This window comes from Malaya genurostris, chromosome 2, assembly GCF_030247185.1.
Source record: "Malaya genurostris strain Urasoe2022 chromosome 2, Malgen_1.1, whole genome shotgun sequence".
NCBI classification, from domain to species: domain Eukaryota; kingdom Metazoa; phylum Arthropoda; class Insecta; order Diptera; family Culicidae; genus Malaya; species Malaya genurostris.
In genome coordinates, this window is record NC_080571.1 from 176,685,268 (window position 1) to 176,708,396 (window position 23,129).

General features: G+C 34.7%; 1 protein-coding gene across 3 annotated transcripts in view; it reads right to left on the reverse strand.

Moving 5' to 3' along the window:
- Positions 1-7,133: 7,133 nt before the first annotated feature.
- The window catches only part of LOC131427598 (potassium/sodium hyperpolarization-activated cyclic nucleotide-gated channel 2), a 1,904,453-nt gene continuing 1,888,457 nt past the window's right edge, over positions 7,134-23,129 (reverse strand). For all 3 annotated transcript variants that reach the window (XM_058590944.1, XM_058590943.1, XM_058590945.1), the window contains 2 exons: positions 7,454-7,591; positions 7,134-7,353 (listed from right to left, as the gene is read on the reverse strand). In XM_058590944.1, the coding sequence (XP_058446927.1) occupies positions 7,221-7,353; positions 7,454-7,591 (271 nt within the window). In that variant the 3' untranslated portion in view covers positions 7,134-7,220. The remainder of the gene's footprint in view (positions 7,354-7,453; positions 7,592-23,129) is intronic.

The window sequence follows — 23,129 nt, forward strand, 5'->3', positions numbered from 1 at the left end:
TAATAGAAAAGTTAAACGGATGAGAAAATGATGTTCAAATAGAAATGGCATAGTAGTGGGCATCATTGGAATGCGTTTAATGAAAACTTTTTCTTATTCTAATTTGCCATTCAAAATTGCTGTCTCGACAACATTTGCGATTAACTTTTGTACTTTTAACTTTTTCTGTACTTATTCCTCTATTATCTGCACTTTATTTTGTACTTTGTGTGTTTGTACCTGTACTTTCTGTACTTGTTTCAAAATTTGTTCTTGTACTTTCTATACCTGGTCCAGTATTTTCTGTATTTGGTCCTGTAACTTCTATACTTATATCTGTACCATCTGCACATTCTGTACTTTTTTCTGCACTCAATTGTGCCAGTACTTCCTTTACTTTTTTCCCTCATTTCTGTACTTGGTTTTGTACTTTCTGCACTTTTTCCTGTACCTTCTTTATTTTTTCCTGAACTTAGCTTCTGTACTTGTTCCTTTTATTTCTGTACCTGTAGCTGTCCCTATGAAATTACCTTTGGATGGAAATTATTTCGAATACTCTTAAATTAGAATAATCGAACGACCCTCATGATTGCTCGCGATCAGTGAAGTAGAATGATAGAATGTTCTGTAAAAATGAATCATCTGACAATTGTTTTTGATTCGATCTCAAAATTTTTCCCCAATTCAGGTACACAAGTACACTTCGCACTTTAAAACAGTTTTTTCATGCAAAATCAGTTTGACGGTTTAAAAAAAGGCGGGTGGGTGATGTCAGAAACATAACTGAATGTAGTGAATACGAAAACAACTGACATGTTTAATACTTCCGAATATCAACCTTAACACTTCCGAATATCAATTGTATGAATTATGCAAGCATTCCCCTTTTTCACATTTTTCGCATAAATAAAGAAAGCTTCACTTGTACTCGATTACTGTGAATTTCACACAGCGAAAAGTGCACAAATCTAAGCAAACTGTTCTTGATTTGCACTAAACTGAGGATAATCACCTTCGATTTGCGAACAACAAATCCTAATAGTTCTTTAGAAAACTTTTAGAGCCATTAGAACGGCTGATTTTGTGTAATGCTTTCCACCGCTGTTTTTTTTTCCAATGCTAATGACTGGCAGCTGTGACGTAATCGCTCTTGTCGAAAGCGAAACTAGCTGTGCAGACGACACAAAACACATCTGCTCGCAGTGGCGATAGAATCCAAACTGATTCAATTTTTGTTAAGAGATTTCCTTTTATGTGATTTCGTTTGTAGATTTTTCACTAATGGGCGGTCCTAACGGCTATAAAAATAGCCGCATACAGAATTTTAATGTCGGTTATTTCATTTCGAATTTGCATAATTTATTGAAAGAAACTATCAATATGCTGTAGGGATTCGTTTCCAGCATTCAGAAGGGTCAAATTGCGTAATTCTCTACGACATTAAACTCTGGAACATTTTTCGCAAAAAAGGCTTCACTTGATCTCGATTACTGTGAATTTCACACAGCGAAAAGTGCACAAATCTAAGCAAACTGCTCTTGATTTGCACTAAACTGAGGATAATTACCTTCGATTTGCGAACAACAAATCCTGATAGTTCTTTAGAAAACTTTTAGAGCCATTAGAACGGCTGATATTGTGTAATGCTCTCCACCGTTGTTTTTTTCTCAATGCTACTGGCAGCTGTGACGTAATCGCTCTTGTCGAAAGCGAAACTAGCTTGCAGACGACACAAATAGAGATGTCGTACTATTGATCGATTAATCGAGTAATCGATTATTAACCCAGATAATCGAGTAATATTTAATCGAATAGCTTGAAACTAATATTCGATTATTAAGCTAATCGAATCATTAAAAAAACCCATAGTAATAATCGAAAGAAAAATAAAGTAATCGATTAATAACCCAGATAATCGAATAAATTTCAATCGATTAGTTTCAAAATTATACTCGATTATTGAATAATCGAGTAATTCGAAATTTCCGACATCCCTAGACACAAAACACATCTGCTCGCAGTGGCGATAGAATCCAAACTGATTCAATTTTTGTTAAGAGATTTCCTTTTATGTGATTTCGTTTGTAGCTTTTTCGCTAATGGGCGGTCCTAACGGTTATAAAAATAGCCGCATACAGAATTTTAATGTCGATTATTTCATTTCGGATTTGCATAATTTATTGAAAGATACTATCAATATGCTGTAGGGATTCGTTTCTAGCATTCAGAAAGACCAAATTGAGGAACTCACTGCGATATTCACCACTTTTCGGAACATTTTTCTCGGACGATTTGTTGTACAGCAGCAGATATTTTGTTCTCTTCCTTAGAACGCGTTCTGATTGGCTGGTGTTGACATGGGTCAAATGAGACAGGTTTTTCAATAGTGTACTATTGAAATACTTCAATGCTTTTGCTATACACGTTTAAATTGAAAAATTTCGATTCTATTGGTAGTTAGATTATATAAATCCTCTCACAGATCACTGAGCTATGAGCTTTAAAAATACGAGAAAGACAAACGCGCCTTATGAATTATCCTCTTTGATACTCGTTTATACCAAACATTTCAGAAAAGTTTAATTTTGAATTATTTGAGACTATGTCACACAACTGAAAATTTTATCATAAAATTGTGATCTTATATCCGATGGCATGTCGCAAGAATTATGTTGGTTCATTAGATACAACAATAGATATTCACGATCAAAAACTTATCAGTCTCTCAGAGGGTAAATTTTGAAAAGGCACCCCATAGTAAAGTAAGTCGTATTCACGACAAAAAACATATAAAACATGTCGATGAGTTCCAAAATCTCGGTTCAATCGATGTAATTTAAAAACAGAAGCAAACGGAATGGTTCGAGTACATTGGACGAAACTGTTCATAGTTACTCAAATGCAAATAATTTGAAATTTCGGAATACTCTGGGTTGATATAATTCGAATCGCGTTTGGGCCAATTGAAGACGTTTGGACTCAAATAAATAACCAAACTTGCAATTTGAAGCAATTGACGAAATTTGGAGGTTATTTCGAGAGAAAATTACACAAAATCCCGTCCAGAAGATCCTTCAAAGGTATAGCACGGGTAATGCGTATGAAAAATTTAAACCGAAAACAAACAGGAAACATCCTTGTAATTCGAATGAAATCGTTCCAAAAAGTAGAGAGCCGAACAGTTTTGGTGTTTGAGTTAACGGTCTTAATTTGAAGTGGCAGCTGAGGTGTGCTGATCCTGTTGTCTCAGTGCATTGTGAAAGCAATAATTATATCTATCAAGAAGATACAATTCTCATTTCTGTAATTTTAGGAAAAGAACGAATCACAAAAAAACGTTAATCATTTTCTTTTCTTATAGTCGTTTTATAACATGACTTCACGGTATTGAACCAAAATTTATATATCGGAAAATGGAAAGCTGTATGCTGTTCATTTGGCGCTCTTACTTAATTGAACATGTGATTCGAAATAAAGAAACACGTGAATCAAGTAGCCTCAGTGAAAGTTTTGCACATATCAGCTCGTTTGGCGTCAAACGGTTTTATTAATAATCTAGTATTCATATTTTGCTCTCCAGCGGGCAGCAGCATTGCATAACTCGATACGCGCCAAACAATCATCGGAGATCTAGCATGCATTGAGTGAAAATTTCCAATTCTAAACAAACCAATTTTCTAGTTTTTCTCTACTTTCCCGAAGGATTTTCCTTATGTACTATAGCCTAAAACCTCCGCATTAAGGTCACCTTTCGAACAAAAAAAATCATTTTAAGATCAACCCACGCATACCAGAGAACATTAGCAACACACACTTTTTTCGCTATTATTTTATATATATAGATATATAACACATGGATCAATAAGTCCCGAGACTAAAGCAGAGATGGCGCTCGTAGTAAACCAGTAACCACGTCTTTCTAGAGTACTAACATTTGCTTGAAACGGGACAAAATTTTAAGTCGATCCGACTAGAAACAGCTGAGTTATCGAGGTTCGAGTAAAGTCGTTTTGTAGTTTATTTAAAAATATGGAAAAAAACCGAGTTTCGTGTTTTGATAAAACATTGTTTTTTAATGGGTAAAAACACCGTGCAAGTAAAAAAAATGGATTGAAAAATGTTATCCGGACTCTTGTCCATCAAAAGCAACGATTTGTCGGTGGTTCGCCAAGTTTAAACGTGGTCGTACCGACACAAATGACGCTGAACGCTCGGGTAGACCTGTGGAAGCCGTTACACTGGAAAATGTGAAACCGATGTGGAAAGTGACAAAAATTATAATAAAAGATCGTAAAGTGAAGCTCCGTGAGATTGCTGAGATGACACAGATATAATATGGAAGTGTATTTACTATCCTTCATGAAAAATTGAGCATTAAAAAGGTTTTTTCCAAGTGGGTGCCGCGATTGCTGCAATGCACCCTGCCACAAGTCGATGAAAACAATGGCGAAATTGAACGAATTGGGCTTTGATCTGCTTCCTCACCCCCCACACTCGCCAGATTTATCCCCCAGTGACTACTGGCTCTTTGCTGATCTTAAAAAAATGCCCAGAGAGAACCTTCTGCATAAAGATGCAACGAGTGTCGTTACCGAAGAAGCAGAACCACTGCACCGGCACAATCCCAACCACTGCCACCCAGTAGATCCCACTACACGATCGAGACGATTACGGTATATGTTTCTTCATTAGAATGGTTGTGAATCGTACTGCTTGTGATTGTGTGTCTTCGATATTAATTCTTCGTATATTATTATTCTTCGTATATTATTATTCTTCGTATATCTATCAATGTGGCGTATCCGAAGCTTAGATATTTTAGCGACGGAAGTGAAAGCGACGACCTCTCGCAAGCAAACATGTAATCCACCTATAATGCTTGATACAACTGAGACAATAGACCAACAAATACATACATAGATTAGATATTTCAGCGACGGAAATGAAAGCGACGACCTCTGGCAAGCAAACCTGTAATCCACTTGTAATGCTTGATACAACTAAGACAATATACCAACAAAGACACACAACATTACAATACCTCCGTCAAAACAACTCATAAACCGCTTGATAAATAAAATTCGCAAAAAAATCACCACCAACCACTACACCAACGTACAACAGTCAAATCATCAGTTCAATACATGAAAACCAAAAAAAGCACAACAGAATGATAAATTATCATCTCACCATTCTCGCTCAAGCTCAGTCACGCAAATAAGTTTACCGAATTCAGGTAAAACAGGCTAATGTTTAAAACAGACATTATTATTGCAACGTAAGAAATCATTTTAATTAAAATATGTAGATGATTTTAAAATCAACAGGTTTTGGTGATCGCACATATGTGTTTTTATATATATATTAGAACAGTGACGAAAGAAGCTTTTTTACTATGTAAACAACCATTCGTGGGCATACGATTTATAGACGAGGAGGGATAAGATAGTAAGTTAATACATTTCGTACATTTTTAATGATTTCGTAATATGTTTCATAATCCAATAAACCTACAGTTTCCCTTGAAAAAAGAACATAACCAGTGGTCGAAACGTCGGGCATAATTATTGCAAAATTTCTGTACGGTCGATTCATCATTTTTTGTAGATCTTACCCTTCAGGTTGGCCCAGAAATTCTCAATGGAACGCAGCTGGGGGACGTTGAGCGGATTCAGCAGCACCTTGTTAGGGAACTTGATGTCTGAAACGAACTTCAACTCGGAGCTCAGAAGGGTCTCGCCCTCCATCACCAGTGCCACGTCGCGATTCGTCGGGAAAATCTAGTTGACCATCTTATCCAGCCGCTTTCGCTATGTCATTACCGTTTTCGACGCGCAGGGTGAAGTTCTTTGGATGCGCACACTTGTGAACGGATTTTTTTTTCACTTTTTTTGCCATCACGTTTAGAATTCGACTGATACAGCTGTCAAATGTTGTTTGCTGACTCATGGGTTACTATGATTGATGCTTCATGGGTGGTTCGTCAGTGCGGATAAAAGTTAACCCATGAAAAATCGGCAATTTTTCCAATTATGTCAAACAATTTACCCTGTACAAGAATGGGTAGATATTGGTCTTTTGTTTAAAACGGTCAATTTAATCATTCAATTTATAATCGAAATGTTCATGTAATATATTTTCTCGCCTATAGTGGAATCGTTAATTCTTTGTTACAGATAAAAATCTTTAGCATGAGCTTTGTACTGTTCATTCGGCTCATAAGCGAGGGATGTAAATGCTGAGTTTGATACTTGTTGTGGACACATGGTGGTTTCCATGGACAATACGAGTGATTCAAATTTGTCCATTCATAAATATAAACTCAAGCTTTATAAGTTGACGAATACGATAAGTTATTATGATCTTCATAAAATGCTTTATTTTGAATATTCTTGTGTATTTCAAGTTTTCTAATTCAAATAGGAAAAAAACGAGCTGATTCTAAAAAAATTGTTTAATTTTATCATTTTATTTTTAGTTCAGTCGGTATACAAAACAATTGTAGAATTTGTATTTGATTACACATTGCTGTATGTTTCAGATACAACAATTTACCAAATATGTTATGACACTTTCCTAAATGTATCTATGAAAATACAAAAATACGAATAATTTGCGTTATAAATAAACAATATTTGGTTCAACTTGATTTTTTTACATGTTATATCGTCGTTGCCATAATTTTACTTACAGTATCATGATAAATGCAGTTACTGGCTAACCACACATATATCATTGACTAATTTTTCGCGAGTTTTCTCAACGAATTTCGATATATTACAGATTCTTAAAGATACCTCAATCGATATCGAAAGACTTAGACTCGTTTGAAGAATAAATTCTGGGTATACGATAAGCATACAATCTTTTTATTGCCCGCAACGAAGCACTCAAATATACAATATGTTCAGTAGATAAAAGGTGTAAATTTTATCGATTAAATGACTACGAAATATGAATGTCAGGGATTTCGAAAATTTTTGATCAAACGACTCATCTTGATTCCATAGAAATGCACATTCTGTAAACAATGCCCGTTTAAGACCATTGACATTTTTCGTTACATTATTTATTACTGCAATTCGCAAATAGCTGCAGGCATACCGCAGAAACAATAAATTATTTAGCGACAAAAATAATGATACACTGCTGAGTTATTTAAATAATTTTATTCATAATATCTCACTTGTTTCTCATAGCTGAGTAATAATCAATTCCAGAGAGAGAGAGTTGTTACGCTCCTAGGGACTGGTACCTCCGAACAGAGCTCTAAATTCACCACTTTTTGGTCTTGGTAAGCTCATACGTAAACTTTGATTTAACTCTGTCAAACTTAAATCAGAATGAACTTTCTTTAAACTTCCGCTTTCGTCACTGAAATATATGTATAGCAAACAAATTTGATTTAAAAGGAACAATCCAAGAAAAGAGAAATGTTATTCTTATAGCAGTTATAACACATTCTCTATCTTACCTAAGGTTATTCAAATTATGCTCTGCTTCAACCGCTAACGCATTTACCACAGCACTGATTTGATTAGTTTCTGCATTGGTTGATTCGGATTCCTCTTTGTGCGCCATAATATTGGGATTTTTCCCAATTTTGTTGAGCCTGAAAAATGCATAATAATAAGCTTGAATACTCTTGTTCGTTCTGCAGTTTCATGAATCAGGAATGTTAATGGCACAGCATTATCACCACTGATCGATGATGTAGAATTATCAAAAAATCATATATCTCCATAATCACTATTCTAATCTTTCATAAACGCACACACGATTGTGAATTATCATTCCCATGATTATCAGCCGTGCAGTGATTTTTATTAGATCTTGATGATGTTAAAATGTCGGAAGTTATCCTGTAATCAAATTGATTGTGTTAATTCTAGAGTTTTGAATAGACAATAGAATAGATGATCTTCATTTAATTTCAGCAGGTATTTTCAATCCCATGGTCTAGTTCTATTTTTCGTCTGAATCTGAGTTACAGAAGTCAGGCATGTACTCAGAAAGAGGGCCCGAAATCAGCCAATTTTATTGATTGTTCGAACACCTCTTATTTACTCATACATATATTATACACATAATTTTTTATTAATAAAACTAGATAATCGTTCTCTCAAAAAAAGTACGGGTGTGTAATGTCAGAGACATAACTGGATGACGTGAATACGAATATGACACACTTTATTTATGCTTCCGAATTCGAATTGGTAGTTCATCGATTGTTTGAATTGTGCAACTTTCCCCTCTTTCATTACTAGAAATTTAAACGATGCGCCTAGATTAAATTACAGATTAGTTACATTAAAAATTCTGAAACGCACTTAAATACTATGAAATAAGCAGTATAGTTCTTTATAATAAAAAAATGGTGACGATTTGAGTTAGTTCAGCACGCAGACTCTGAATTCTAAACCCATATTCCAGAACTAAGCTTTAAAACATGAAGACGATTTTTCGCCATGACTACCAGAATGGGTTTTATAGAGTACAGTAAAGTAAATTTCCGCATAATTCTTTAGGAGTATTATTATGGTTCTAAAAAGAACCGAATAGAAGAAGTCTGGAATAAAGAACTGGATCCTGAGTTCAAGAACTAAATTTAGAACCAATAACAGACTCAGAATCCAGTTTCAATTCTAGAATTGCAATTTCAAAACTCAAATTAGTTCCGGAATACAGTTCCAGAATCCAGTTTCAGCACGCAGGCTCTGAATTCTAAACCTATATTGCGGAACTAAAATCTGAAAATTGAACTTCTCGTTATGACTACCGAAAACCAAATGATGGCAGGTGCTCTCTCCGTCGCTGATGGTTTAACTCTCGCGATGGCAGTCTGCTCGCCTTGAAGCCCAGCAAGCGAATGAAAGTTGCTACCTGAGCGTTTGAGCTTTTAACCACGCAGAAGGCGCTCTCTTCGTCGCTGCTGGTTTAACTCTCGCGATGGCAGTCTGCTCGCCTTGAAGGCCAGCAAGCGAATGAAAGTTGCTACCTGAGCGTTTGAGGTTTTAACCACGCAAAAGGCGCTCTCTCCGTCGCTGCTGGTTGATGGTTTAACTCTCGCGATGGCAGTCTGCTCGCCTTGAAGGCCAGCAAGCGAATGAAAGTTGCTACCGCGTTTGTGCTTTTAACCACGCAGAAGGCGCTCTCTCCGTCGCTGCTGGTTGATGGTTTAACTCTCGCGATGGCAGTCTGCTCGCCTTGAAGCCCAGCAAGCGAATGAAAGTTGCTACCTGAGCGTTTGAGGTTTTAACCACGCAGAAGGCGTTCTCTCCGTCGCTGCTAGTTGAAGGTTTAACTCCCACGACGCACAGTGGTTCGAATCAATAAAAACGTGGACAAAAATCAGTAGCTGCCAAACCGTTCTTTTAATGCATATAGTTGCTTTGAAGAAATTATTTACAAATATATACCGCGTAATTTGATCATATCATTAATTGTTCATGGCCTACTTTGACAATAAAATGTAACCATAACTTTTTTATCTGAAGAGATAGAAATTTTTTTTCTTCTACAAAGTTTTAGAACTATTAAAAATAATTAACTTTGTCAAATATACCAAAAGTCTAAGTCGCACCGTTTCGGATATACAAAGCATTTTTATGGCAACCCCCTTAAAATCAGTTTTTTATTCATAAATTGTTTCGAGTTATTTTGTTATGCATACTTTGTTTGGAATAATTTTAGAATTTATAAAATCGCATATTTTTGTTGAAGATAGTGCATAGGTTTGTTCTTTCTTGGCAAAGTTATGCAACATTTTACCTTTTTTTTACCTAGGATAAAACCTTGCACCGAAGCGAAATATGCAACTTTATGCAGCTGATTTTTACAAAATTTGTAGGAAAAGATGTGCCCAATATCATAAAAAAAAATCTAAGTGGAACTCGGTGGAACTTTTTTTTTAGGTCTTTTCAAAGTTAGTTTTAATTACTGAATTATGGCAACCCCCTTAAAACTAGTTTTCTAGTCATAACTTGTTTCGTGTTATTTTTTATGCATACTTCGTTTGGAATAATTGTAGAAAATATAGAATTTCATAATTTTGTAGAAGCCAATGCATAAGTTTATTCTTTTCTGGAAAATTTTTGCATAATTTTACCTTTTTCACCTAGGAAACCTTGTGCCGAAGCGAAATATGCAACTTAATGCAGCAGACTTTTATAATGCTTATAGGAGAACATGTACCTTATCCAATTTATTTTCCAATGAGTATATCTTGAGTACTCTTCGTGTGACTCATTTTCACTATGGTTATGCTGAAACCATGAATGGTTAAGAAACAGAGGGCGTCACGCGTCTGCTATTTCTGTAACTCACTTTTGCAGTGAGCGTCGCCCGATCAACATCTCGTCTTAAAAATCGTGTTGCTTCGCGATAACTCAATTTATTTACACGTTTAAACATGAAATCTCTTCGTAAAGGTTTGTACTTTAACAATACTTTATCATATTTTGTCTAGAAAACATTTTTCCATTTTTTAAATATGTGTTGAATCCTCATTTAGGGGTTAGTTTCAATTTAGGGGTTGTGTTGAAGTTTTGATAATTTTTCGGATTTTCAATAATTAAAACTAAATTTGAAAAGGCTTAAAATTGCATCTAGTTTCACTTAGATTTATTCTAATATTGTCAATTGTAAAAAATAACAAAATAAAAATCGCAACAATTTGCTTAAGTTGCGCGTGCAAGCATGAACTTGTTTATGCGTGTTTACGCGCGTCCAGACTGGTAGTCGGAAATAGGATAGAAATATCTTTCATATATTTGCATACGTGCATAGCATGTATAGTAATAATCCATGGGGTATTTCACACAAAGCCTTTTTTCAACAGCCTGTAAAATATAACAAAGATACGAAAATTCGTCCAAGGCATGAATGTACGGTTTTTTCTTAGGTTTCAAATAAGCCATTCCATAAAACAACCTTTATAGTTTATTGAATGAAAAAAGTTAAAAATTAATAAACAAATAAAAAAATCCAATCTTGGGCACGAGGAAAAACAGCCGTGAAAAAACGATGACAGATCAGTTTTTGCAATGACTGAGCGGAAATATATATTGGAGAAGCCAAGTGAAAGAAAAACTAACAGAAAAGATGAATTTTTTGGAAAAAGATACGCTCAGAGACAGGACTCGAACCTGAGTTCTTATGCATTCCGTGCATACGCGCTACCATTTCGCCACTCTGATCTTGTTTTAGCCACTGCAAAACTCGAAACAGACACAATAGCAACGTACATCGAACATGGTCTACATCCTGGCCGTCTCACCCGACCGATATCTCACATCCAAACATCTTCTCTGTTCATCAAACACTAGTCCTCTCGCTTTATACCTATTTCTCCGATCAAGCATTGAGTAGGAGAGTGTATTTATAATCGCTTGTCACCTTCTTAATGGTGCCAGTCGCTGGCTAGACATCGTCAGCGACAGACCCCTATGAAGGTTGTATTGATTGTCTGCCCTTTCCTACCAGAAGCAGATTGTTACGGAAAATCAAACCGCAATTGTTTTTAACGATTTATTAATTTTTAGTTTGACGTAAAGCCGCCATGACTATGTTCAGTTTTTGCAATGACTGAGCGGAAATATATATTGGAGAAGCCAAGTGAAAGAAAAACTAACAGAAAAGATGAATTTTTTGGAAAAAGATACGCTCAGAGACAGGACTCGAACCTGCGTTCTTATGCATTCCGTGCATACGCGCTACCATTTCGCCACTCTGATCTTGTTTTAGCCACTGCAAAACTCGAAACAGACACAATAGCAACGTACATCGAACATGGTCTACATCCTGGCCGTCTCACCCGACCGATATCTCACATCCAAACATCTTCTCTGTTCATCAAACACTAGTCCTCTCGCTTTATACCTATTTCTCCGATCAAGCATTGAGTAGGAGAGTGTATTTATAATCGCTTGTCACCTTCTTAATGGTGCCAGTCGATGACAGATGTTTTTTGTAGACTCCTAGTAGCGTCTGACCCACTGATTTCGAATATTTATTACTAACCTATCAAAACTGGAAAGAAATTGTCACTGGAAGCAATTGATATGCTAGAACTTACAACAAAACAAGAAATTAGCGATACGGAAAACTCGGACGATAGCGTGACTGATACTGATTGATCGAATGCAATGCGACTAAGTGACATATTGTAATGATTTATTAGGTAACATTAACTACCTAGTTGATTGATTAGGTTGTGAAAAGTGTTGGGAAAAGTTACTCATTTAAATGCTAACTTTGTAGTAGATACTTAGGTAATAGAGATAAATTCTACGTAGGTAAATCCAAAAATAAGCTGTTTTTAAAATAAAGCGAATATCTCAAAAAATATTTTTTATACATTATTCATATCTTCAGCAAAAATACTTGAAATGTTTTTTTCTTTGAAATGAGATAGAAAAAAAATTTTCGTCAAAAACAAATTTAAACAAATTATTTTTTTTTTTCGAAATCGGTGCATAACAAAAATTAAGGTGCTACTTTCAAAAGAAGCGTTATATAATTTTGTAAAATTTCTTCGAAGACACATTAGCTCTTAAAAATCAGTGAAAGTCTGTACAGACTTGTGACCGTCTTTTTCTAGTTTTGGACCACTGTGCGCCCTCTGTTTCTTAATCATTCATGGATTCAGCATGACCATAGTGAAAATGAGTCACACGAAGAGTACTCAAGATATACTCATTGGAAAATAAATTGGATAAGGTACATGTTCTCCTATAAGTATTATTAAAGTTGGCTGCATTAATTTGCATATTTCGCTTCGGCACAAGGTTTCCTAGGTAAAAAAGGTAAAATTATGCATAAATTTTCCAGAAAAGAATAAACTAAGCTTCTACAAAATTATGAAATTCTATATTTTCTACAATTATTCCAAACGAAGTATGCATAAAAAAATAACACGAAACAAGTTATGACTAGAAAACTAGTTTTAAGGGGGTTGCCATAATTCAGTAATTAAAACTAACTTTGAAAAGACCTAAAAAAAAAGTTCCACCGAGTTCCACTTAGATTTTTTTTTATGATATTGGGCACATCTTTTCCTACAAATTTTGTAAAAATCAGCTGCATAAAGTTGCATATTTCGCTTCGGTGCAAGGTTTTATCCTAGGTAAAAAAAAGGTAAAATGTTGCATAACTTTGCCAAGAAAGAACAAACCTATGCACTATCTTCAACAAAAATATGCGATTTTATAAATTCTAAAATTATTCCAAACAAAGTATGCATAACAAAATAACTCGAAACAATTTATGAATAAAAAACTGATTTTAAGGGGGTTGCCATAAAAATGCTTTGTATATCCGAAACGGTGCGACTTAGACTTTTGGTATATTTGACAAAGTTAATTATTTTTAATAGTTCTAAAACTTTGTAGAAGAAAAAAAATTTCTATCTCTTCAGATAAAAAAGTTATGGTTACATTTTTTGTAAAAGTAGGCCATGAACAATTAGTGATATGATCAAATTACGCGGTATATATTTGTAAATAATTTCTTCAAAGCAACTATATGCATTAAAAGAACGGTTTGGCAGCTACTGATTTTTGTCCACGTTTTTATTGATTCGAACCACTGTGCGACGTCTGCTCCCATCGAACGCACGAAAAGAAATGATCGATTTTCACCACGGTTCCCCTTTTATACGCATTCAGTTGAAGATATGTGCCTGACTACCTCAAAATCGTCGTCCTTGCGCGAAAAACCCAAGCAAAAGTAAAGAGTTTTCCACATTATTTTGAAATTTTGAGAAAACTTAATTTTTGACTTGTTTATGGTTATCGCACACTGTTCAAAATATTATCCCAAATTTCTGATCATATTTTTGATGAAATGGTGAAAGAATTATGTTGCTACCATCAATACAAGTCGAGATATTCACGATTAAGTTCTGCCCATTCTTCCATATGGCTAATTTTGAAAAGGCACCCCATAGTAAAGTAAGTCGTATTCACGACAAAACATGTTTTTGGGGGCAAACATTACACCGTGAAATAATGGTTTCATGAAACTCCACTACTGATTATGTTCGCAACGAAAAATCATACGAAGCGATTTCATCAGATAGTTTCGAAACTGTTTAAAATAGAACTGAATGATTCGATAGTGAATGTACGCGAAGTTAGAAATGCTGCAATGATTACTACTGAGCACACACGTCATTGTTTGGGGAACATTCTGCAGATTGGAAAAATAGCCTACTAAAACATGCTTATTCGGGCGAACCAGAGTGCATTTCGGAAGCATGTTTGACTATACTGATGGAGATTTTGTTGTACTTTTTGTGTCATTATTAGAACGATCTAAATCGTTGCGAAATGATCTCACATAAAGTAAAAAACAATGCGCCAATACATAAAAGCATAGCTACCATGGCTATGATTACCAAATTTCTAGTTCCCCATTCATCTCATTCCATCATTCGTTCGATTAGGAGAAAATCAATTGATTGTTTTTGATTTTGATGATAGGATTGTTTTTGATTTTTGGAGGCAGGTGATTATGTTCACTAACCTTTTTTTAAAAAAGCGTTTTGTAACAAAAACTTCTCTTTTCCACACTGATTTTTTTCCAGTACCAGTGTAATTGAAAACTAAACTAAACTAAACTAAACTGAAAGTCAAAATCGTCCAGGAATCCAATGAAACTCAATTTGTGCCTCAACTTTATATTTTTGCATAAAATTTACACTGTATCGATTTCTAATAAAGAATAATAACAACTTAAAACTTGAATTTTGATTATTTTACGTTTTGCATTCAGCTCATCAGTGCATTAGCAAATTATGTTGACTGCTAATGCCACCTCGCGGATCAACATAATCCCTAAGCAGACGTAAAGTCATTGCTATTTACAATGCACTTATTTACACTGAAGTGCTATGTCTATCCTGACGTCCCAGGCGAAAACGAATTTACGACTTCATGGCCGCAAACATATTTTAGTCATTTTGGTTTTGGTACCTCGTGGGTACCGATTTGTGCAGTAGTGCACATGACTGTTTTGATTATTTTACGTTTCGCAAATAATCAAAACAGTCATGTACACTTTTGCACAAATCGGTACCCACGAGGTACCAAAACCAAAATGACTAAAATATGTTTGCGGCCATAAAGTCGTAAATTCGTTTTCGCCCGGGACGTCAGGATAGACATAGCACTTCGGTTTAAATAAGTGCATTGTAAATAGCAATAACTTTACGTCTGCTTAGCGGATTATGTTGATCCGCGAGGTGGCATTAGCAGTCAACATAATCTGCTAATGCACTGATGAGCTGAATGCGAAACGTAAAATAATCAAAACAGGCATGTGCACTTCTGCACAAATCGGTACCCGCGAGGTACCAAAACCAAAATGATTAAAACTTGAAGATTAGGCAACCCATAACTGATACTTCAGAATCTACAAAGTTATTGAAAGCGTACCGAGAATTAGATACACAAGCAATCATCGGTAAAATTGTTTGTTTTGGGCCTCTCCCGAAACGCAATTCTGGGTACGGGCCTGATAGAAGTGTCAAGAGTGCACGATTAAACTTGACTCGAGCACCTGGCATACGCTTCGTTTCAACGCTTGTTTATGTTCGCTGTATTTGTAGGGTACGCCAGAAAAGTGAAAACCCTGTTACTTCTGTGTATGAAATTCAAGTAAATAGTGTAATAGTCTTGAAACAACAGCATTGGTTATGTTATTATTATCATTCCAATTGATGATAATTACTGCAAGTATGAAAATATTACTGCACCCAAACCTCCATATATGTATATGTGTATTAATATACGTGCGCATAAGTGCAAGTATTTGTATTTCTTAATACATATAAATATTGGTGAAGTAAAAGCGAGCATTTATATGTATAAATATATACACATATATGAGTGTGTAAGCGTACATACAGACATATAAAAGGTTCGTAAATGAAGGTTTGGCTGTAGCTGTGTAGTACCTCACTGAATATTATCATGTTAAGTGAAAACCGTTTGATGGATGATGATTGTGAGAATAATTTTGAATGGTTTTTATTTCAGTACTATGTGTGAGTTGATAAAACATCACTATAGTGATATTGAACAGGTTGATATTTCGCCCATATTCCCATCTCATTATTATTGATTTTGCGAATAGTGATATTTAATGTCGGGCAAAATTTGTTTCAACAGTCTTCGTAGCCGATTCTTAGTGTACATAATCATTTCATGGCTAGTACTATGGATCCTACTGACACTAAGAATCCTTCCAGGTCAGGACTCGAACATACGACAACTGGCTTGTAAGACCAGCGTCCTATGCATTGAACCGCAATTGTGTGTTTCTATTAAACGATACGAACTTTTCAGCCGAACTGTTATCATCATTACCAATTGATGTCATTTTAAATCGAAGTGTGAAGGCAGTGATAATAAAATTTCCATACAACGTTAAAATATTATTGCAAAGTGGATCATTAGAAATGACATTACTGGGTCTCATGCAAGTGGAATCGTCTATTAGCAAAATGGTTCCACAAAATGTTGGCAACACGTGCATATCACAAAACTCATTCGAAACGTAACCCAGCGGTTTTGGTTTTGCTTGTACTCAAAACGTACACGGTATGTGGTAGTGACGAGCTCACTTCGTCCGCGTCGCTTGTCGCAATTTTTTGCCTTTCTTTATACAAAGGTATTAGAATTGCTAAAAAACCGACTTTCGAACGGAGCCTCGAAGACCCATAGTGTTATATGCCATTCGACAGAGTTCGACGAGATCGGAAAATGGCTGTGTGTGCACTTTTCGAAAATATTTTTGCGCGCAAAATTTTCTCAGAGATGGCTGAACCGATTTGAACAAACTTACGCTCGTTTGCAAGTTACTAGCGGCCAATTGATCTAATTCATAGATCAAATGGCTGTGACTTTTGGTTTCGGAGATATGATTGTATAAGTGACGTAACCGACAGACGCGTTGTATTTTTACGCGCTAAATTTTCTCAGAGATGGCTGAACCGATTTTAACAAACTTATGTCCAATTAAAAGCTTTTATTGTGCCATTGATCAAGTTTGAAGATCAAATGGGTGTGAGTTTTGGTTCCGGAGATATAAATGTTTAAGTGACGTAACGGACAAAACACGTTGTTTTTTACCGCTCTAATGTATATAAGGGTGCCAATATTTTGGGATCACCTCTTATTTCGTAAAGCGCTACTGTTCAGAAGTTTAAGCACCTCGAAAAAAGTCCCCATGCAAAGTTTGAGCTAAATCGAATATGGGTAAGGGGTGCTACTCGGCGGTTAAAGTTTGAAAATTTTCGGTCTTGAAAAATCACCATTGGGGGAAGTACAAGAGATTTCCGAAATTGAAAAAAAAAATTTTGATGTCAAACGTCTTAGAATTGCATGAAACGACAAGTTTTAGGGTCATTTAAAAAAAATTTAAATCGACTTTCTGGGACTATAAATTCTGATATACACTAAGGTCTCTTTTTGCACGGTTTCTTTTCGCACGGTTGTTTTATACACGGCTTTTTCTACACAAATTCCGGAACTAACACGGTTTTTATTTACCGCGGTTTTCGCAATTACCACGGTTTCTGATATGAGTTTAAAAAGCACTGTCATTTTTAGAAAAATTTAAAAAAAGGGAACAGGTTGTCTGTAAGAAAATGATTATGAGAGCTAATTTAAAGTTTGAAAGTTAACTAAAATCATTCACTCAACAATTCACGAGATCATTGACTGTCGTTCCGTAAAATTATTAATCAGTCTTCAGATCTTCAATCCCTGTCGTAAATTTCACGACAACGTCTCTTCCGCTCAGTTGTGGTGTATGATGTCAGCATCGTCATTGATATCATCGAGAATTTCGTTGCGTTGAAGAAATAGTCGGATTTACTCATCTTTTCAACTCTTCATCATATCGAGAAGTACAGTATTTTATACACATTCGAATGATATAGCTCTAGTAGTATTATGATTTGCGCCGATGCAATGCGTTGTTTCAGCATGATACAAAATAATACCTTTTCGAATTTGATCCATATTCATCTTTAAGAATAAACTTAATTTGGCACTACTGGTCCCCCCTTTTCCTGTTCCGGAAGCACGGAAAGTAGTGAAGAAGAACTCCAAAAATAAAATTTTTTATCTATTTCTCTGCGATGCTTGAACCTATTTTCCCAAATCTTGATTTCAATTAAAGCTCATATTATCTTTAAAGCTACTATTAAAATTATATCCGAATCTGACCTTTGGTTCCGCAGTTACAGGGCGATGAGTGTCAAAGTTTTCAAATCGCCATGTACAATGACAATATATAAAACATCGGTTAGTGGTGGTAGGGTGGAAGAAGAAGACAAAAAACTAAACGATTCGTGATTTGTTTTATTTCGTACACGCTGTAAAGAAAACAAAACTGTTGTGGATGTCTGCTAGTGTGTGATATTGGAAAAAGACGGTGCTGCGGTTCAAAAAAATTATAGCCATTTTAAGAAAAGTGCGACTGAGAGAAAATAAAGAATGTAAAGCCGAGGTATAATTGATAAAACCGGGTAAATAATTGATATAATAAAAATGAAAGAATGTCAATGAATTGAAGTTTATTTAAATTTAAATCAATTTCACAGCCGGTAGGGCAGTAATACCATGACGGTGGTGTAGTGACATCAATAAAAATAATAATAATAATAATAATAATAATAATAATAGTAATAATAATAATAATAATAATAATAATAATAATGATAATAATAATAATAATAATAATAATAATAATAATAATAATAATAATAATAATAATAATAATAATAATAATAATAATAATTATAATAATAATAATAATAATAATAATAATAATAATAATAATAATAATTAAAATAATAATAATAATAATAATAGTAATATTAGCTATAATAATCCAACTACATGTTATATGCTACTGATTCATACTGTTTAGCTTGACTTACATATGCAGAAGTAACAGAAATGCAGGTTCGCTTCGTTTGTTAGATTTCGTTTAATTGGTTTAATCGGAATATAGCATGAGATAGTAAGAATATATTTAACTAGGTTCAAAACTGTTCCAATTTTTAAGTCATATTGGCTACTGGTAAACTTCGGCTATGCCGTTCATCTGAATCCCGTTTCGGAAGAATTGGGAATGATGATTAAAAACTGCAAAAAGGATCTCACTCACTTTTCTTTAAGATGACCAAACCGAATTTCACGAACTTCAAAGAAAAAGTCTTACAGTTTCATACGGAATTCCTTAATTTGTTGTGAATACTACTTCCGGTTCCAGAACTACAAGGTAAACAGGATTTGTCGAGTTTGTTAGATTAAATGCGAACTTCAATGAACAGTTATTTTGCGAATGCCTCTGTAATAATTATGATGTTATGAGTAATATGAGAAAGGCATCATGACACCACCAGGTGGATTAAAACAGGTTTTGCTTTCTCATATAGAGAGATTGTGCAATCACTGTGAAAACCGACATTTTAACCGAGGCCCAGAGGAGCGAATGTCATATACCATTTGACTCAGCTCGACGAACTGAGCAAATGTCTGTGTGATCGATTTTCTCAGAGTCGGCTCATCCAATTTTAATTAATTTAGATTCAAATGCAAGGTCTTATGGTGCCATACGGAATTCTTTAATTTCATCCGTATGCGACTTCCGGTACCGGAGTTATAGGGTAAAGTGGCCGATTATGGCTATTCCTTTTCCCGGTTTCCGATTAACGATTATGCTCAAAATTGGATCTCCTTCAATTTCCTCAGAGTTAACAGAGCCGATATTTCTGATCTTGGGATCAAATGAAAGGTTACAAAACGTGAAGGTGGATTCAATAAAAATTCAAACTTTCGTTCAGAGTACGATGTCGAAATCGTACAAAAACTTCAAAATTTGAATAAAAACTAGTAGAGTTTGTACTTCATGTTAGTTGGTGGCTTTTTACGAGCCGACTTATATAATTATTACATATAATAGTGAACCCACTTCTTTTTCTTAAGGATGAGGAGGAAGGAGCACTATTTCATTCTTTTATACTAGTATTGTACAAACAATTCCTTGGTTTCTTTCAATAATGGAGAAACGTATTGATAGAATACCACAATATTATATATATATATATATATATATATATATATATATATATATATATATATATATATATATATATATATATATATATATATATATATATATATATATATATATATATATATATATATATATATATATATATATATATATATATATATATATATATATATATATAAGTTATAATTCGGGTGGTCCGAGTATGAAAAAAATATAAACTTTATTTAACACAATAAAAAGATTTACAATTGCACAAGACGACTTCTTCACTAGAACTGGCTAAACTGGCTCATTCCAAATGGTTTTGTTTGTCGATCCTGTTGTGTCAGCATTCCTCATCCGGTTGGTTACTGGTAGCTTGATTGGTTTGTTGGGTCATCGATTTGTCCGTGGTGTACGTGGTATCTTCTGTCCGCGTGTCGGTTATGAATATTGGCTGGTCAGCTGTTTTTGTAGTGTGGTCGCGATATCGAGTTAGGGTACTGGATGGATTTTCCGTAACGTCTCCCTCCTTAAGCATCAAGCGTCCTCGGTTGATTTTTCAAAAGTTCAAATCTCGGTATCGGGATGACTCGTGGTTTTTTACTTTCGGTTTTATTTCCAGTTGTTGTGACTATTATCTCAGTTGCTGTATCACTTGCCTTTGTTGTTGTAGGTGATTTCGGCAACCCATCGATTTGGAGTTTCGTTCGATATGACTTCCTTCTACAGAGATAAATGGATAAACAAAGAAATGTTAGTGTTAGGAAGCAGAATCCTCCTAATGTCGCTTCTTTCTGTGTTTGGTGTAATGATAGCTGGATTTCGCTGACTTCTTCCAAGTTTTGTATCCTTGTCAAAAGGTTATCTTCAGCTTTGGTTGTTTCTGACTTCGTTTGAAAGCTTTTGCTGTATATTGGTATGAGATAGTTGTCTTTGTGTATTAGTTCTGGCTTCCCATAGAAGGTTAGATTGTGTATTTTCACTGTACAGTTTTCAATTTCTATTAGTGTTGCTTCGGTTATTGCTTTGGGTTTACCACATGAGTCTGATACTTCGATTTTGCTATTGGTATCTATTAAGATGATGCCTTCTAAGATTTCTATGATTTTCGGGGGTTCTTTCGCTCGTGTAACTGAACATTTTGGTGTTTGATGAACAAGAAGATTAAGGATGCATTCGTCTTCAAGTGGTTTCTGTGTTTCGCTACCAGTTGGATGTGCGTGTTGATGCGGGTCCCGTTGATATTGAGTGTGTGGAGTTCCAGCAAATCGTAGAATTTCTCGTCCAGTATAGGGATTTTTATAAGTATGGCTACTTGGTTTCTACTGATTCCTATACTAGCTGTGCAAAAACGAAAAATTTCATCTGTGTAATTTATTTTGATATCTTGATCTTTTAGCTTTTTAAAAATAAAATCCTTTTCTTCTAATGAAAGTATGTTCCTGTTAATAAGGTTTAGTTTGGAGAATTCTACTTGGTCTTCTATGTCATTTATCAGTTGGATTATCTCTTCTGTTTTCCAAATAAGGTTTATAAATTCTAAATCTGCTTTAATGCCTTGTGATGAATTGAATTCTCTGAATAATTTTGCGAATAATTCTTTTTCAAAATTGCTGTAATATTGTTTATTTTGTTCTGAAAAATTTCATTGATTGTGATCTGTTTCATCTGATTATTAGCGAGTTTGTTTTCCTGCTCGTTTAATATACCTAAATTTTGCTGAATCATATTCAAGTCGTTATTGTCTGGATTTCCTGAAATATATTTTATTGCTGTTCCTAAAGCATCGATTAAACCTCGTTTCTGTCTTCTTGGCATAAGGCTGTATAGTTTATCTTTGGCTAGTTGTATTTTGGATTCGAGTGTGTTTTCTAAATGGTCACTAATTTTTACTGCTTTCGCTATTTTCTCGATATAATTGATGTTGTATTCTAGTGTTTCCAGATCAATTTTGTGTATTATCCTATTGTATCCTATTTTGATTCTGACTGTCTCGATTTTCGTTGCTAGTAGTCCATTAGTGTTTGTTATCTCTTTATATATGGTGGCGTTTATCATGCTGAGTGAGATTATTCTGCAAGTAGAAGGACATTTTAGGTGTTTACTCATTTTAGACGATTTTTGTGGATTTTAATGTCATTATTGTCTTCAAAGGTCATTGTCTTGTTTAACTTTTACGATTTTATACAGATTCTTATCTTTTGTTAGTCTTTGTGCTATTTTAATATATTTTTCTTCGCCTGGGTCTAATGTTTTAGGTGGTTGTTTGTGTGCGTTGTTATCCTCGTACTTTGTTCTTCGTTTATCGAGTTCATTTTTAACCTTTGATTGAAGTTTAAGAAAATTTTCTGTTATTTCTAAAGTATTTGTTGTATTTAAAGTGTTAAATATTAAATCGCGCGGTTTAGCCTTAGTAGCTTCATGGAAAGTGTTATTGTAGATATCGATCGCGACGTTAACGTGTTCTTTGAGAGAGAGATCGTTGAATTGTTGTTTCGTTGATCTAAATATTTCAATAAGTGTGGAATGGAATCTTTCAACTGTACCGTTCGCGTTAAAATTGCTGGCGAAATGTATTTCGATTCCTAGATCATTTAAGAATCCGATAAAGTCGATTGATCTGAATGATGGTTCTTGGTCGCTGACTATAGTATTTGGTCTTCCAAACTGACGTATGTGCTCAGTTATAGCATTTTTCATATCTATTATTGTTCTTGATTGAAGGTGAATTGCATTTGAAAATTTGGAAAAGGAATCTACTATAGTTAGCCACTTTTGACCTTTCAGGAAAAAGACGTCAATGTGGACTCTATCGAACGGTGTCTCGCCGAAAGTGCTTTTTCTAATTAATTTTGGCGGTTTCCTGTCATATTTTGCTTTTTTGCAAATATCACAGGCACCTATGAAAATTTTGAGCTTTCTTTCGATCTGTGGAAAAAAATATTTTGCTAATATTTGGTGCTTGTTCTCCTTCGTGCCTCTATGCCCGTAGTTGTGGACTTCTCTGATGATTTCGTCTTGTTGAGTTTCCATTCTTACGTCTTCTAGGAGTATTTCTGAAATGAGAATCTTGT